We start from the raw sequence: 15,281 nt of genomic DNA on the forward strand, positions 1-15,281 counted from the left end.
TCTGTTACAGTGTTCTAACATGTAGGTTTGGACCCACGCTATGCTCTGTTACAGTGTTCTAACATGTAGGTTTGGATCCATTGCATCTGTCCTGCGCCTGTGCTGTGTCTGTGTTGCGTCTGTGCTAGGGTTGGGCATCGTTTGGATTTGAACGATTCCGATTCCGATTATCCATATCGATTCGAGAGCACATGTATTGTATTTATTATTTTTATGTCTTTTAATCTACATTAATTTTGACTTAATTACTGGACTGTCATTATTGTTATTATTATTTCTGTCATTGTCCTGTGACTTATCATTGATTATTACTGTTACTGTATTGTTTGTCTAGTTTCATGTTAAAAAAGGGAAAATAAAAAACATTTGTTCAAAAAAAAAAAAATCGAAATGCAAATATGTTACGGGTTAAATACCTTGTTTGTGCTCTTGGTTGTTTTCAATAGGATTTCTGTTGGTCTTAATGGGTAGTTGATCCCATGGAGGTTAAACAGTTACTTTCTTAAGCAGTTCTGTGTTTTTGGTCAGTGACATAACTATGTGACTTGGGATTTGTTTGTTTTTTTTTATTTGCCAGTGTTTCTCACAAGGGGTGGGGGAAAAATCGATACGTAGTAGTATCGCGATACTTTGCGTGGCGATACTGTATCGATACAGGGACGCCAAGTATCGATATTTAATTATTCATAATTAGGAAGTTGCATTGTTCATTTCAATACCTGTAATAGTACAGTAGTCCACACACACATGTGCATTCAGTTAAGTTGGAATATGACTGTAATACAAACAGTTCAGTTTGTCAGGTACATGCAACACAGATTACAGTGTTTACATCTGTCAGCTTGAGAAAATACCATGTTCTGCAATACAAATTCTTGAAGTGAGATGAACAGACTGACCTTTATTTTATTAGATAAAACATGTTGACAAAGTTTTACTTTGCAGTTGAAAAAGATAATAAATTAAATTTGAAAAAAATTAAAATATCGCAAAATATCGCGATATGTTTAGTATCGCAATACTATCGTATCGTGACGCAAGTATTGCGATAGTATCGTATCGTGAGGTCTCTGCCGATTCCCACCCCTAAGAGACAGCCTTCTAGGTGGATTTATTTTACTTATTTTTACTTTTACCATGTTAGAGCATAGCTATCCACTATCTGGGGACATTGACGGCACACAACGTCATTTACCCAAAATAACGTAATTCTTGTTTTTACTTGTTTGTACTAAAACAAAATGTCTTTCTCTCTTCCAGTGCCTTTGTACCTCTTGAGCCGCCACCCAGTCAGAACTCCACTCAGTGGGAGAAAGTCCAGTTCCTTTTCGAAGAGCTCGGAAGCGCCCGTAAGTATCCAAGTGAAATTTGTAGTGGGAGAAAGTCCAGTTCCTTTTCGAAGAGCTCGGAAGCGCCCGTAAGTATCCAAGTGAAATTTGTGTCACGTATACTCATTTGTTCAGGATGAGAGCGTTTGGGAATATATTCGGGCAACAGGAAGTCTTTTTGGGGAATTAATTTCCAGCATTCCCATTGTACTATTAGTGTAGTACAACAACGGCTTCAAATGCTGCCACCCAGACTACTGCGGGGGGTCAGCACAGAGACAGTGCAATGCTACAGACAGTTAGCCAGAGGGTCAGCACAGAGACAGTGCAATGCTACAGACAGTTAGCCAGAGGGTCAGCACAGAGACAGTGCAATGCTACAGACAGTTAGTTAAAATAAATAAATAAATAAATTTAACATTTAAAATAAAAATAAAATGGCGGAGGTTCGAACCCATCAATTCAGATTCGGGTGCCAACGTAACGAACAAAGGTCCGAACCTTCGAACGGTTGGGCTCAGCCCTATACTACAGACAGTTGGCCATATGGTCAGCACAGAGACAATACTACAGACAGTTAGTTGACCGTAGGGTCAGCACTAGGGCTGCAACGATTAGTCGACATAATCGACGATGTCGATTATAAAAAATCGTCGACGAGAAATTGTTGCGTCGATTAGTCATTAAATTTTTTTTTTTTTTTTTTTTTTTTTTTGTGCACTACCTATCTTTGTGAGAGTGGCTTCTCAGGGTTCCAGACAACATCATAACATGATGATCCCATAGCAAATTTTGGACATTGAAAACATTGTTCCCCTGCAGGAGATGATCAGACTAGACACACAATACATTACACACGCACTCCTCTCACTCACACACAGCGATCAGAGTAAGACACACACATACACACTCTCACTCACACACAGCGATCAGAGTAAGACACACACACATACACACTCCTCTCACTCACACACAGCGATCAGAGTAAGACACACACATTCACACTCCTCTCTCTCACACACAGCGATCAGAGTAAGACACACACACATACACAAATTACACAGTACACACCTCTCACTCACACAGCGATCAGAGTAAGACACACACACAAATTACACAGTACACACACTCTTCTCACTCACACAGCGATCAGAGTAAGACACACACACATACACACACACACGGACTCCTCTCACACACAGCAAACAAAAGTTATTTAAAGTACACTTCCACTTTAATTTGTATTATTTAATTTATTGATCTTGTTATGAGTGATTGCTGTATTGTTCTTCAAATACATTTTCATTTAAAGTGGCTTAAAGATCCAAATTCAAATGTTTCATGAGTCATTATTTTAATTTGCTATGGGATCATCATGTTATGATGTTGTTGTTTGGTCCTGACAAGAGTCTCAAAGTCTGGGGTGATGGTAGACAAGCAACTCTGAGGTCATGCTCAATGTCCAATCTGTTCCTCTGCTCTGTCTTCAGCTGGACCAGAGCTGAGAAGCCACTTTCACAAAGATAGGTAATTAAAAAAAAAAAAAAAAAAAATCATTTTTTTTGTTGTTGTTTACATTGGTTTTCGATTAGTCGACTAATCGAAAAAATAATCGGCAGATTAGTCGACTACCAAATTAGTCATTAGTTGCAGCCCTAGTCAGCACAGAGACAATACTACAGACAGTTAGTTGACCATAGGGTCAACACAGAGACAATACTACAGACAGTTAGTTGACCATAGGGTCAACACAGAGACAATACTACAGACAGTTAGTTGACCATAGGGTCAGCACAGAGACAATACTACAGACCGTTAGTTGACCATAGGGTCAACACAGAGACAATACTACAGACAGTTAGTTGACCATATGGTCAGCACAGAGACAATACTACAGACAGTTGACCATATGGTCAGCACAGAGACAATACTACAGACAGTTGACCATATGGTCAGCACAGAGGCAATACTACAGACAGTTAGCCATATGGTCAGCACAGAGGCAATACTACAGACAGTTAGTTGACCATATGGTCAACACAGAGACAATACTACAGACAGTTAGTTGACCATATGGTCAGCACAGAGACGATACTACAGACCGTTATAGTTGACCATAGGGTCAGCACAGAGACGATACTACAGACCGTTAGTTGGCCATAGGGTCAACACAGAGACAATACTACAGACCGTTGACCACTCCATCACTCCCTCCCTCGACATGTTTGCTGTTCACATCTTATGGTCTAGAAATGAGACCCCATAACCTGGATTTTGCAGTACTTACAGTTCAGTTTGTCAGGTACATGCAACACAGATTACAATGTTGACATCTGTCAGCTTGAGACAATCCCATTTGCTGCAATACAAATTATTGAAGTGAGATGAACAGACTGAAAACTTAATTTTATTAGATAAAACATGTTGACAAAGTTTTACTTTGCAGTTGAAAAAAGGTAATAAATCACAATATATCGCAAATTCGCAATATTAATATTTTTTTCATTTATGTGCTCCTTTGGAAAAAGGTTTGTGTAGAGCCCTGGGATTAATAATAATAATATCTTAAATTTATATAGCGCCTTTCAGGAGACCCAAGGCGCTTAACAGCTAAGGGAGGGGGACAGGGAAGATCGTAACAACAAAATAATAATCAAAAGGAAAGAAAGAAAGAAAACGAAAGAAAAAAGTGGAAATCAGGCAGAGTAATTTACAAATTTGGTGAAAAGGTGGGTTTTGAGTTGGGATTTGAAGGAGTGCAGGGATGTAGCACTACGGATGTTTGGCGGGAGTGAGTTCCAGAGGGTGGGTGCGGCCACAGAGAAGGCTCTGGGACCAACAGTCCGCATTGTTGGTGGTGGGGATGGAGAGGAGACCGGAGTCAGAGGACCGCAGCCTCCGGGGCGGGATGTAGGGATGGAGGAGGTCCGCTAGGTACCGGGGGGCAAGGGAGTGAAGGGCTTTGTAGGTGATGAGGAGGATCTTGAAATTGATGCGGGACTTGACTGGAAGCCAGTGGAGGTGGATGAGGGTGGGGGTGATGTGGTGCCAGGACTTGGATTGTGAGGATTCATATTTTCTATATGAATAGTGTTCCCCTACCATTGCCCTGGGATGGGGGCGGGGTTGGGGGTTCTCATACTACCCGCCAAAATGGATTGCAAGAATGAATGCAAATTCAACCAAACGGCAAAATAAAATTATTAAATCAAACCGAGTCGCTTGAGAATCGAGATAGACAGGTACTGTAGACCTGCGTTGGTTGTGAATAAATACATGTGTTCATATTTCCTATTGTACTGTATTTATGTGAAGACTATCTAGGAGAAAGGTATCTACCACAAACAAATGCAAAAATCTAAAATAATTCTTAATTTGACATCCTCAAATTTGATATAAGTCCCCTGTTATCAGTTTTTGCGTCCTCTATGTTCACATGTACAGAGATGCGCATTTTAATCTATCAAATTGGGTGGTCTGGCTGGCATCGTAAGCCCGCCATGTGATCATGTATTGTAGGTATCTGTGGCCTTTTGATGTACAGTATTGCTAATGTCCGTATTCATGTGGGCGTAGCTCCAAACGTGGAATCCCTGCAATCTCCTGGCCTTTCGCCATCTGGGGATCAGGAAGGAAGTCGACCCATCTGTCAGCAACCCTCCACCGTAGCGGACCCCCGCATGCTCCTCCCAGCCGACCTGCCTTGGCACGGAGGAGAGGGGGGTCGAAATCGTGGGGCTATTGAGGAGGAAATGGGAGGATCAGCCCTGTCCTCCTAATTCCCTGCACCTTCCCCTGTCTCCAGATGGGAGGTTAATTGAGCAAAGGAAAGACATGTCTTACTTCATCAGCCTTTTGACCTCTGTGCTGCTCATTTAGGCCACAGCTTCTAAAACAGGGTGACTCCTCTTAAAAGGAGTCACAAAACTGCTGCAGTTTTTGTTGGATGTGCTCATCGTCGCTGCAGCCATTAATGGTGCTCGGATGCCTCTTTTGTCCTGCGCTGATCCAATCGATGAACCCCATTCATTCCCAAGAGTCTAATCAGTGCATGTTAGTTGCCCCAATTCTGGGTAGTAGTCTTTGTGTGCTGATTTGTACTGTAGCTGGTAGTGTTGTCATGATACTGGAATGTCGAACTTCGATACGATACGATACCTTGAAAAGTATCGATATTCGATACCATTTTCGATACCACGGGGAAAAAGGTTCAATCATAAAATGTAAAAAAAAAATATATATATATATATATATATATTAGGGCTGTCAGTTTATCGCGTTAATTAGATTAATTAATTACACAGCAAATAATCGCGTTATGAAAATTAACTCAAAATTAATTACATTTTTTTTTTTTTTTTTTTTATAATTTTTTTTTTGTATCTCATTCATTCCATAAGCATGTAGAATACACATTTACAGATTTTTTTTTTAATATGGTCCATTTGCATGTTCTTGGTATCTGATTCTAGGGACATCTATGAATCTCAGGGAATGTATTCCCAGTGTCAGAAATACTGTGGGCTAGATCCACAAAGAATGGATTGTACGGTGCAAGTTGCACCCTTACTTACAATTCATTATGAATTGAAAATGGGGGACCCTGATGTAAACAAGACGAAAGTCTTTCTCTGGTCTGCATTCCCTTAACAATTGTGTGTATTGAGCCGTACTGTATTGTACCCATTCTGCAATCTGTTAATAACATTTTCATTCAATCAATCAATCTGCGCAGTGATTGATTGAATGAACATTTTATTTTGAGTAAATTGTAATGAACCAAATGAGAATATCAATACATTTTTTTTATTATCTTTGACTGTGAATAACACCATGCTCAAATTGACCAGACCTGAAAAATCTAAGCAAATTAATAGATGGAAGATGATTAAACAGAAGGTTTTGTAGATACAGTACTGAATTCTGCCATCCGGACACATGCAATTTGAAATATGATTATAGAATATAGAATATGAGGCATAAAATGGTAATGCGATTAAAATGCGATTAATTAGATTAATTAATTACAAATCCCGTAATTAATTAGATTAATTTTTTTAATCGCCTGACAGCACTAATATATATATATATATATATATATATATATATATATAATTTTGCTTTTGTTGGTGGTTGATTCTCCTCAGCTTCTCTCTGGTACTATAAGATAAGATAAATATAACACTTTTAAAACCCTTTGTTTATCTTCAGATCAGACATTTAAAAATAACTAAATGATATAATCTTAGAAATGAAGTAAAGTTAATAGTACTGCGTGTTGAGCATAACAGATTGATTGATTGAAATTTGTATTAACAGATTGCAGAATGGGTACAATACAGTACAGCTCAATACACACAATTGTTAAGGGGATGCAGACCAGAGAAGGACTTTTGTCTTGTTTACATCAGGGTCCCCCATTTTCAATTCATCATAACATATATGACATACAGATAAACAGTACTGTTACATCCAGACATTTATGACATACAAGATATACAGTACTGTTTAAGAGACAGAGTTTCTAAAAGAGAGTATATACAGTTAATTTACTTCTGACCATTATAGTCAAAGTATTTTCCTATGAACTGAAACTCATAAGACCACATAAGGCTAGCATCATTCAGTTACAGCTACTGTATATTGACCAACATTAGCCAGCTATCTAGCCAGCTACTGCACCATGAACTGCCAGCTAGCCAGCTGGCCACCCCCAATCCAGCCAACCGTACAAATTACGGTCTCAGCCAATCACATCGATATGTACAGTTAGTTAGCTAGCCATTCCATTGCGAATTAAAAGGTAGGCAGCCAGCCAGTATTAGCTAGCTAGTAGCTAGGTAGCTAACGTTAGCCAACTGAGAAAGATAGATAGCTAGCCAACAGCTAGCCAACAGCTGCAAGCCTGCAACGAACGCCACGAAGGCCAACATTAGACAACCCCTCTCATGTATTAAACTAAAGTCAATCGTTTAATGGGTCATTTTGTTTAATGATTCAGTGATGTTGAAAGAAGAGCTGTCGAGGCTCTGCGAGTGAGAGCTGTTGTGTTGACACAGGTCCGCGAGGGGATGGGGGAGGGGGGGGGGGGAGGGGCAATACCGCAGCAGCGTGTGTGTGTGCGTGTCAACAAGGAGAGAAGAGACTGCGAGAACGCCAGCTGGTATCGATAGTGCAGAAAGTATCAATATTGCAGGAAATTTGTATTGAAGCTGTTTTAAATATTCAGAATCGATATGTATAGAAACATCTATATTTTTGACAACACTAGTAGCTGGTCTGTTCTGTGAAGAGTCGCAATGGAATGACAAGTAAGTGAACCTGTAGCCATTATATGCAGACGATATGCTGTTCAGATCCAGAGCTAATAATCCAGTCAAATAATGCTTTGTATTATTAATATTTGTATTATTAATCCAGTCAAATAATTTATGTACAAAAGTATGATCATTTATGTAATGGCACACTGATATGACCATGGAATTAAAGGGACACCTCACCACCACAAAACACTTTCCATCCCAAATATATATAGTTTAAAGTGTCCCCCCCCCCCCCCCTCATCCCCCCACGTCATCCTCCCACCTTCATCCTCCCTTCCAATGAGGGGCATGCACTGTTGTGCAATGGAATTAATTCAAATTAATAACCTGACAAGATGGGAAATCGTGAGGTAAATGTAAAACATCCAATATAGGTTTTTGTCAGTTAATACACATTGACTGTCTCCGTGGGAACACAGTTGAATAAAGATGTTCTATCTTTTGACTGGCTTGTCTCTCAGCCTAGGAGAACCCCCCCCACCCCCAACCTCTTCATATCTGTAATTTTCTCACTGTTCCCTTGAGGCGGTGACATCGTGTCCCTCATGACCGTTTACCCTCATCCTTCAGCTGCCACTTCCCATCCTTCACTTGGGGTTTTATGAAATTCCAGAGGAGAGGGAACAACAACATAATAATTTATCGAATGAAATACAACATGTAGGAGACATTTAAACGTCATTACTGGTGACACAGTTGCAGGGACTGAGTCTTTGAAATGTGGAAGATTGAAGGGACATTCTTTGAGATGGGGAGGGTTGAAGGTTGAATGTTGCATCATTGAGACATGACGAGAGGTATCTGTTTGTATGTTGCATCATTGAGACATGACCAGAGGTATCTGTTTGTATGTTGCATCATTGAGATATGACGAGAGGTATCTGTTTGTATGAATGTTGCATCATTGAGACATGACGAGAGGTATCTGTTTGTATGAATGTTGCATCATTGAGACATGACGAGAGGTATCTGTTTGTATGTATGTATATCTATTCTACGCTTTTGTTTGGTTCACAGAGCCTAAAATGTTTGTTTTCATTTGTGATAACATAATAATTCTAAGAATTACAGTGAATGTATTTAGCAGGTTCTGCAAACAAATCTCCCTCCTCTGAAACTGCACCTTTAAAATGAAAATGTGTTGGTGCTGCCTTTTCTTAGTCAATGAGTCGACTAATGTGTTTTTAGGGTCGCGCTCGTAAGGAGCAACTCTATAATCACACAGCTCTGCTGTGGGTTGGAGCATTTGCATTAATTTGAAAATTCGAAAGGTTTGTAGATTAAACAGACGCAAGTTTGAGTATTAGTATTCTTTAGGGATGCTCGATATTGGCTTTTTTACCGATATTCCGATATTGTCCAACTCTTAATTTCCGATACCGATATCAACCGATACCGATATATGCAGGGTTTCCCCGTCCAAAAAACTGAATAATTTCAGGTAACTAATAATTTCACTGGATATATATATAACAAATATTGTTATTGTTTTTTTTTGTATTTAAACCGATACCGATATTTTCCGATATCACATTTTACTGCCGATATCGGCCGATAATATCGGTCGGCCGATAATATCGGACATCCCTAGTATTCTTATTTATCTTTAGTCGAGGACAGCGCTATGTGTAGAGAATTGGCATTCACTGCCACATAATGCTAGTGAGTGCATGCACACAGTAGTTGAAATTGTTAATAAAACAAAGTCATTATTGACATAATTGTTTATTCTAGTCTTGTAGTCAAATGTTGTCAGTGCCAATCTGTTGTGATGTTATGAAGTCCTTGTTGATTGCTGCAGGAGAGAGACAGAGAAACAGAGAGACTGAGAGAGAGTACAGTAAAGTACCTCCGGTCAAATCTTTACGGTCCCACAGATGAAATTTGCTTTGCAGCAATCTGAAAAAGATAAAATCCCATCCAACAGAACATGAAACAGCGTCAGCTAGGCCTAATTAACACTCTATATACAATAAGAATATATAAAGTACTAGCCTGGTCCTAAGCCAACCCCCCCACCCCACTCCCACCCCTACACACAACAAAAACACATACATGCAGCTGTGAGTTTAGATGCAATCTGCCAACTCTTGAGTTAATAATGAGATGATTATGATGATAGTTTTGATCAGCGCACCGCCTTCTTTAATGGAGCAGCCGCAGGTGGTGTTTGTTGATCTTGTTCAGCTACAGCACTCCCGTCGAGCCACTGCCACCGCTTGCATTTCCTATTATTTACCCACGCCGTTAAGCTCATGACCCCTCATTGACGAGACTATTGTGATCATTCGCCGTATATACCGTATGTATATTTATGTCTTGGCCTTACTGAGAATCTTGAGAATTTCCCTAGAGAATGCAGTCCGGGTGGCACAGCGAGCCGAGTTCTTCTTCTGCTCCATCTCCATAGAGAGGGTACTCCTCTTCCCCTCCAACACTCTAAAACCCACATGACAAGAGGGTCTCCAGAATAATCCAACGATAGGCTTGAGTTACTGGGTGACTGGCTGTGACGGAGCCGCTGTCCTAGGAGAGGTCTTAGAACTGGTCTGCTTCCGCCCCCGGCTCTGAAGATCAGTTAGACAACTTATTGCACACACATCCACAGAGACCCCCCCCCCCCAGTAGGTAGATGCCTTGTTACCTGAGCAGAGAGTGATGCACCGCTATGACAGTGCGATAGCCCCCCGAGGGGTTGCCCCAGTAGGTAACGTCTTCCCCTTAGGGCTTTTCTGACTGCTGAACTGGGTGAAAGAATCAGACCGTCTAGTCTAGTGAGTTATCAGCCAATTGTGGAAAGATACTTTCATGTGGCATTGTACATTTTCCCCATTTAAGCTACTCTCGATAAATTAAGTGGGTTCATCCACTTCTGCCAAATTTCCGGGTGATAAAGCGGGCAGCAGAGTGATGCCAGACAGTAGCTTGACACCGGACCAGGGCTCAAAATTAGCACCCTGCACACATGCCGCCACAGTACATTTCAATTCCTTCAGCCACTCGGGTAACCAGGCTGTGTTGAAACCTTCTTTTTCTATCCAAAGAGAATAGAGGCAGCAAAGAACTCAAGCCGACACTAGTATATTTTTTTCTTTGGAATCCAATTGGCCACGGTATACCGTTGACGGAAAGGTTTGTCTCGCACCAGCCAAAGAAATCGACCCCTTACTACGTCACTAATTTTGAAAATTGGACGGTTTTGTTGTGTCAGCTATGCACGCAAGCAACCGCCTCATGTGAGTATATACGAGAACTCGACTGCAAAATAAGAACGTTAAATGTGCCTTCAGTCCCAGGTTGCCGCTGTAATGTGTCTTCAAATGCATTTTACCATGAGCACCTATTTTACCATGAGCTCCTCTTTACCATGAGCTCCTCTTTACCATGAGCTCCTCTTTACCATGAGCTCCTCTTTTACCATGAGCTCCTCTTTACCATGAGCTCCTCTTTACCATGAGCTCCTCTTTTACCATGAACTCCTCTTTTACCATGAACTCCTCTTTTACCAGGAGCTCCTCTTTTACCATGAACTCCTCTTTTACCATGAACTCCTCTTTTACCATGAACTCCTCTTTACCATGAGCTCCTCTTTACCATGAGCTCCTCTTTACCATGAGCTCCTCTTTACCATGAGCTCCTCTTTACCATGAACTCATCTTTTACCATGAACTCCTCTTTACCATGAGCTCCTCTTTACCATGAGCTCCTCTTTTACCATGAGCTCCTCTTTTACCATGAACTCCTCTTTTACCATGAGCTCCTCTTTACCATGAGCTCCTCTTTTACCATGAGCTCCTCTTTACCATGAGCTCCTCTTTTACCATGAGCTCCTCTTTACCATGAGCTCCTCTTTTACCATGAGCTCCTCTTTTACCATGAACTCCTCTTTTACCATGAGCTCCTCTTTACCATGAACTCCTCTTTTACCATGAGCTCCTCTTTTACCATGAACTCCTCTTTACCATGAGCTCCTCTTTTACCATGAGCTCCTCTTTTACCATGAGCTCCTCTTTACCATGAGCTCCTCTTTACCATGAGCTCCTCTTTTACCACGAGCTCCTCTTTTACCACGAGCTCCTCTTTTACCATGAACTCCTCTTTTACCATGAGCTCCTCTTTTACCATGAGCTCCTCTTTACCATGAGCTCCTATTTTACCATGAACTCCTCTTTTACCATGAGCTCCTCTTTTACCACGAGCTCCTCTTTTACCATGAGCTCCTCTTTTACCATGAACTCCTATTTTACCATGAACTCCTCTTTTACCATGAGCTCCTCTTTTACCAGGAGCTCCTCTTTTACTATGAACTCCTCTTTACCATGAGCTCCTCTTTTACCATGAACTCCTCAGTCTTTACCATGAGCTCCTCTTTACCATGAGCTCCTCTTTTACCATGAACTCCTCTTTTACCATGAACTCCTCTTTTACCATGAGCTCCTCTTTACCATGAGCTCCTCTTTACCATGAGCTCCTCTTTACCATGAGCTCCTCTTTTACCATGAGCTCCTCTTTTACCATGAGCTCCTCTTTTACCACAAGCTCCTCTTTACCATGAGCTCCTCTTTTACCATGAGCTCCTCTTTTACCATGAACTCCTCTTTACCATGAACTCCTCTTTTACCATGAGCTCCTCTTTACCATGAGCTCCTCTTTACCATGAGCTCCTCTTTACCATGAGCTCCTCTTTACCATGAGCTCCTCTTTACCATGAGCTCCTCTTTACCATGAGCTCCTCTTTACCATGAGCTCCTCTTTACCATGAGCTCCTCTTTTACCATGAGCTCCTCTTTTACCACAAGCTCCTCTTTTACCATGAGCTCCTCTTTACCATGAGCTCCTCTTTACCATGAGCTCCTCTTTTACCATGAGCTCCTCTTTTACCACAAGCTCCTCTTTTACCATGAGCTCCTCTTTTACCATGAACTCCTCTTTTACCATGAGCTCCTCTTTACCATGAGCTCCTCTTTACCATGAGCTCCTCTTTACCATGAGCTCTTTACCAGGAGCTCCTCTTTACCATGAGCTCCTCTTTTACCATGAACTCCTCTTTTACCATGAGCTCCTCTTTACCATGAGCTCCTCTTTACCATGAGCTCCTCTTTACCATGAACTCCTCTTTTACCATGAGCTCCTCTTTACCATGAGCTCCTCTTTGACCATGAGCTCTTTTACCATGAGCTCCTCTTTACCATGAGCTCCTCTTTTACCATGAGCTCCTCTTTTACCATGAGCTCCTCTTTACCATGAGCTCCTCTTTACCATGAGCTCCTCTTTACCATGAGCTCCTCTTTTACCATGAGCTCCTCTTTACCATGAGCTCCTCTTTACCATGAGCTCTTTACCAGGAGCTCCTCTTTACCATGAGCCCTTTTACCACAAGCTCCTCTTTACCAGGAGGAGAATCATTTACCTCAATCAGTGGTGATTTAACCCTCTGAGGTCAGAGCTCCCATGCACTGGAGAACAAAAGGCTCAAAAAGGTGTGAAAACGTCCTCATCTCGGCGGAGAGGATTTTTCATAAATCATTCATTCATTTCATTAATGCCGAAAAATGTTGCGCGATTCAGAATTAGGTCAAACAAATTGATATTTGCAATCTCTAGTCCTTTGAAATGTTCTCTTATCTGTTTCCTTATTTGCTAAATGTAATACGACTTGTAAATGGGTTAAGTAAGGGATAATGTATAGCTACAAGGTCATTGTCGCAAAATAATTGACCGACACAGAGTTTAAAATACAGAGGCGCCTCGCAGAGGTGTTTTAAACGTCATTATTCATTTTTTAAGAGTTCATTATTTTGCGACAATGACCGAGTATAGCTATACATTATCCCGCTTATTACATGGCTAACTTACTAACACTATACTTAATTCATTTTACACCATCGACAAGACGAGATCAAATGCAGACGCAGTTGCTCTGTGGCTCTGTCAGCCCAAATAAAGTGATTATTATTATCGCCGGCACCGGCAGGTGTGTCTGATTGCACTGAAACAGTGTGTGTCAGTGGGCTTGATTGCTCCAGCTGCGAAAAACAATAATCACCGGTGGTTATCGAAAAATAATTCACCGCTGTCGGGGGCTATTGACCAATCACAATCAAGCATTTCGGCGAATGTTAAAACGCCATGTAATAAATATTGTTAACTTGTCTGGCTGTATAATTTCCCTTGCTGTCTAAAGAACTACACTTCGTAGGGGAGTACTTTCACTCTCCCTGTGTGTGTGTGCGTTCGTGTGTGTGTGCATGTGTGTGTGTGTGTTTGCGTGCGTGTGTGTGTGTGTCCGTTGCCCTTTGATTAAGACACTTAAAACTACTCCCCTTGTAGTGAAGACAATTTCAGTTTTCCTATAAATACACGTTGATCCGACGCCTTACGACATCTCAGCAGGCAACCCCTGTTTAGGATTACCGACGACGCATCACCTCCACTTGTGGTCTCTCTCTCTCTCTTCACCTCCACTTGTGGTCTCTTTCACTTGGCTCTCCCTCGAAGGCCAGAAAATACAGCGAGCTTCATGCATGGCCGTATCTGAATGATTATATGGTGAGTGGTGACAGGACGCCAAGTGCCCAGGCTAACGGAGCTCTTCAATAAACCCTGGTGTGTGTGTGTGTGTGTGTGTGTGTGTGTGTGTGTGTCTGTGTGTGTGTGTGTGGTGTACACGCACGCACGCACCTGAAGGGTTCTATATGCGCGGTGAGATAAGGTGGCCTCCTCCTCGTTCCACTGCTGTCGGGAGGCTGTGTGTTTGTGTCGCACCAAACCCCATAATAGACAATATTCTCTCGTGTCTAATCCCCGGAAAATCTGCACAAAAAGAAGAAAAACCAGAGTAGCAAGGCAGCAAACATCTGCCCCCCCTAACCCCCCCCCCCCCCCCCTCTCTCTCTCTCTCTCGCCATTGTCTCTCTTCACCGAGCAGCGTGATCACCGAGGGAGAAGAAGACACCTAGGAGGAACAGGCAGCAAGCTATTCAGATGTTAATGTTAGTCCTCCTCCTTCGCCATCAGACTTCAAAGCGTTTCTGTTGTTATTATGGTCGGTACCTATAAATACACTTGAGAGGGTGTATGTAATTGATCTCACGCGCCCCACTCTGTGGTCCCCGCTGCTCCTGCAAGATGGGGGCGAATGATATGTAACTCCCATCAAAGAGAAAATGAAGACACGCGGTTCGTTTTCACGATCAGATGCCTCCCCCGGGGAGAAGCAAAAGGTTGCGTCTGAAGCCGTGTGTTGCCCACAAGCGCAAGAGAGCTAGCCACCCGCCCCGCGCTGACGGGTGCGGCCGGGCACCGCTGGGCCTGCCGCTGAGGCGTGCCGGTGTGCCGGTGGTGGTGCTAACCAACCATGGGGGGGGGGGGAGAAGGATGTGACGCTCATAAAACCCTGCGACAGGTGGGATCCTAACAGGGGAGACGGCGGACCAGCCTCTCCATCAATCCCTGTCTTCAGGCTCCAGGTCTGACAGCTGGTATGACTCCTGCTGTTGCCCCTCCCCTGGCGGGCGGTCCCCCTCCCTCTTCTCTCTCTCTCTCTCTCTCTCTCTCTCTCTCTCTCTCTCTCTCTCTCTCTCTCTCTCTCTCTCTCTCTCTTCTCTCTCCTCTCTCTCTCTCTCTCTCT

At 42.3% G+C, this 15,281-nt stretch overlaps 1 protein-coding gene across 1 annotated transcript in view; it reads left to right on the plus strand.

Annotated features, from left to right (window-relative positions):
• The window catches only part of lmbrd1 (LMBR1 domain containing 1), a 199,962-nt gene that overhangs the window by 84,073 nt on the left and 100,608 nt on the right, over window positions 1-15,281 (plus strand). The window contains exon 6 of the mRNA XM_084321152.1: window positions 1,261-1,349. Within this exon, the coding sequence (XP_084177278.1) occupies window positions 1,261-1,349 (89 nt within the window). The remainder of the gene's footprint in view (window positions 1-1,260; window positions 1,350-15,281) is intronic.

This window comes from Notolepis coatsorum, assembly GCF_963971535.1.
Source record: "Notolepis coatsorum genome assembly, chromosome: 9".
Taxonomy (NCBI): domain Eukaryota; kingdom Metazoa; phylum Chordata; class Actinopteri; order Aulopiformes; family Paralepididae; genus Notolepis; species Notolepis coatsorum.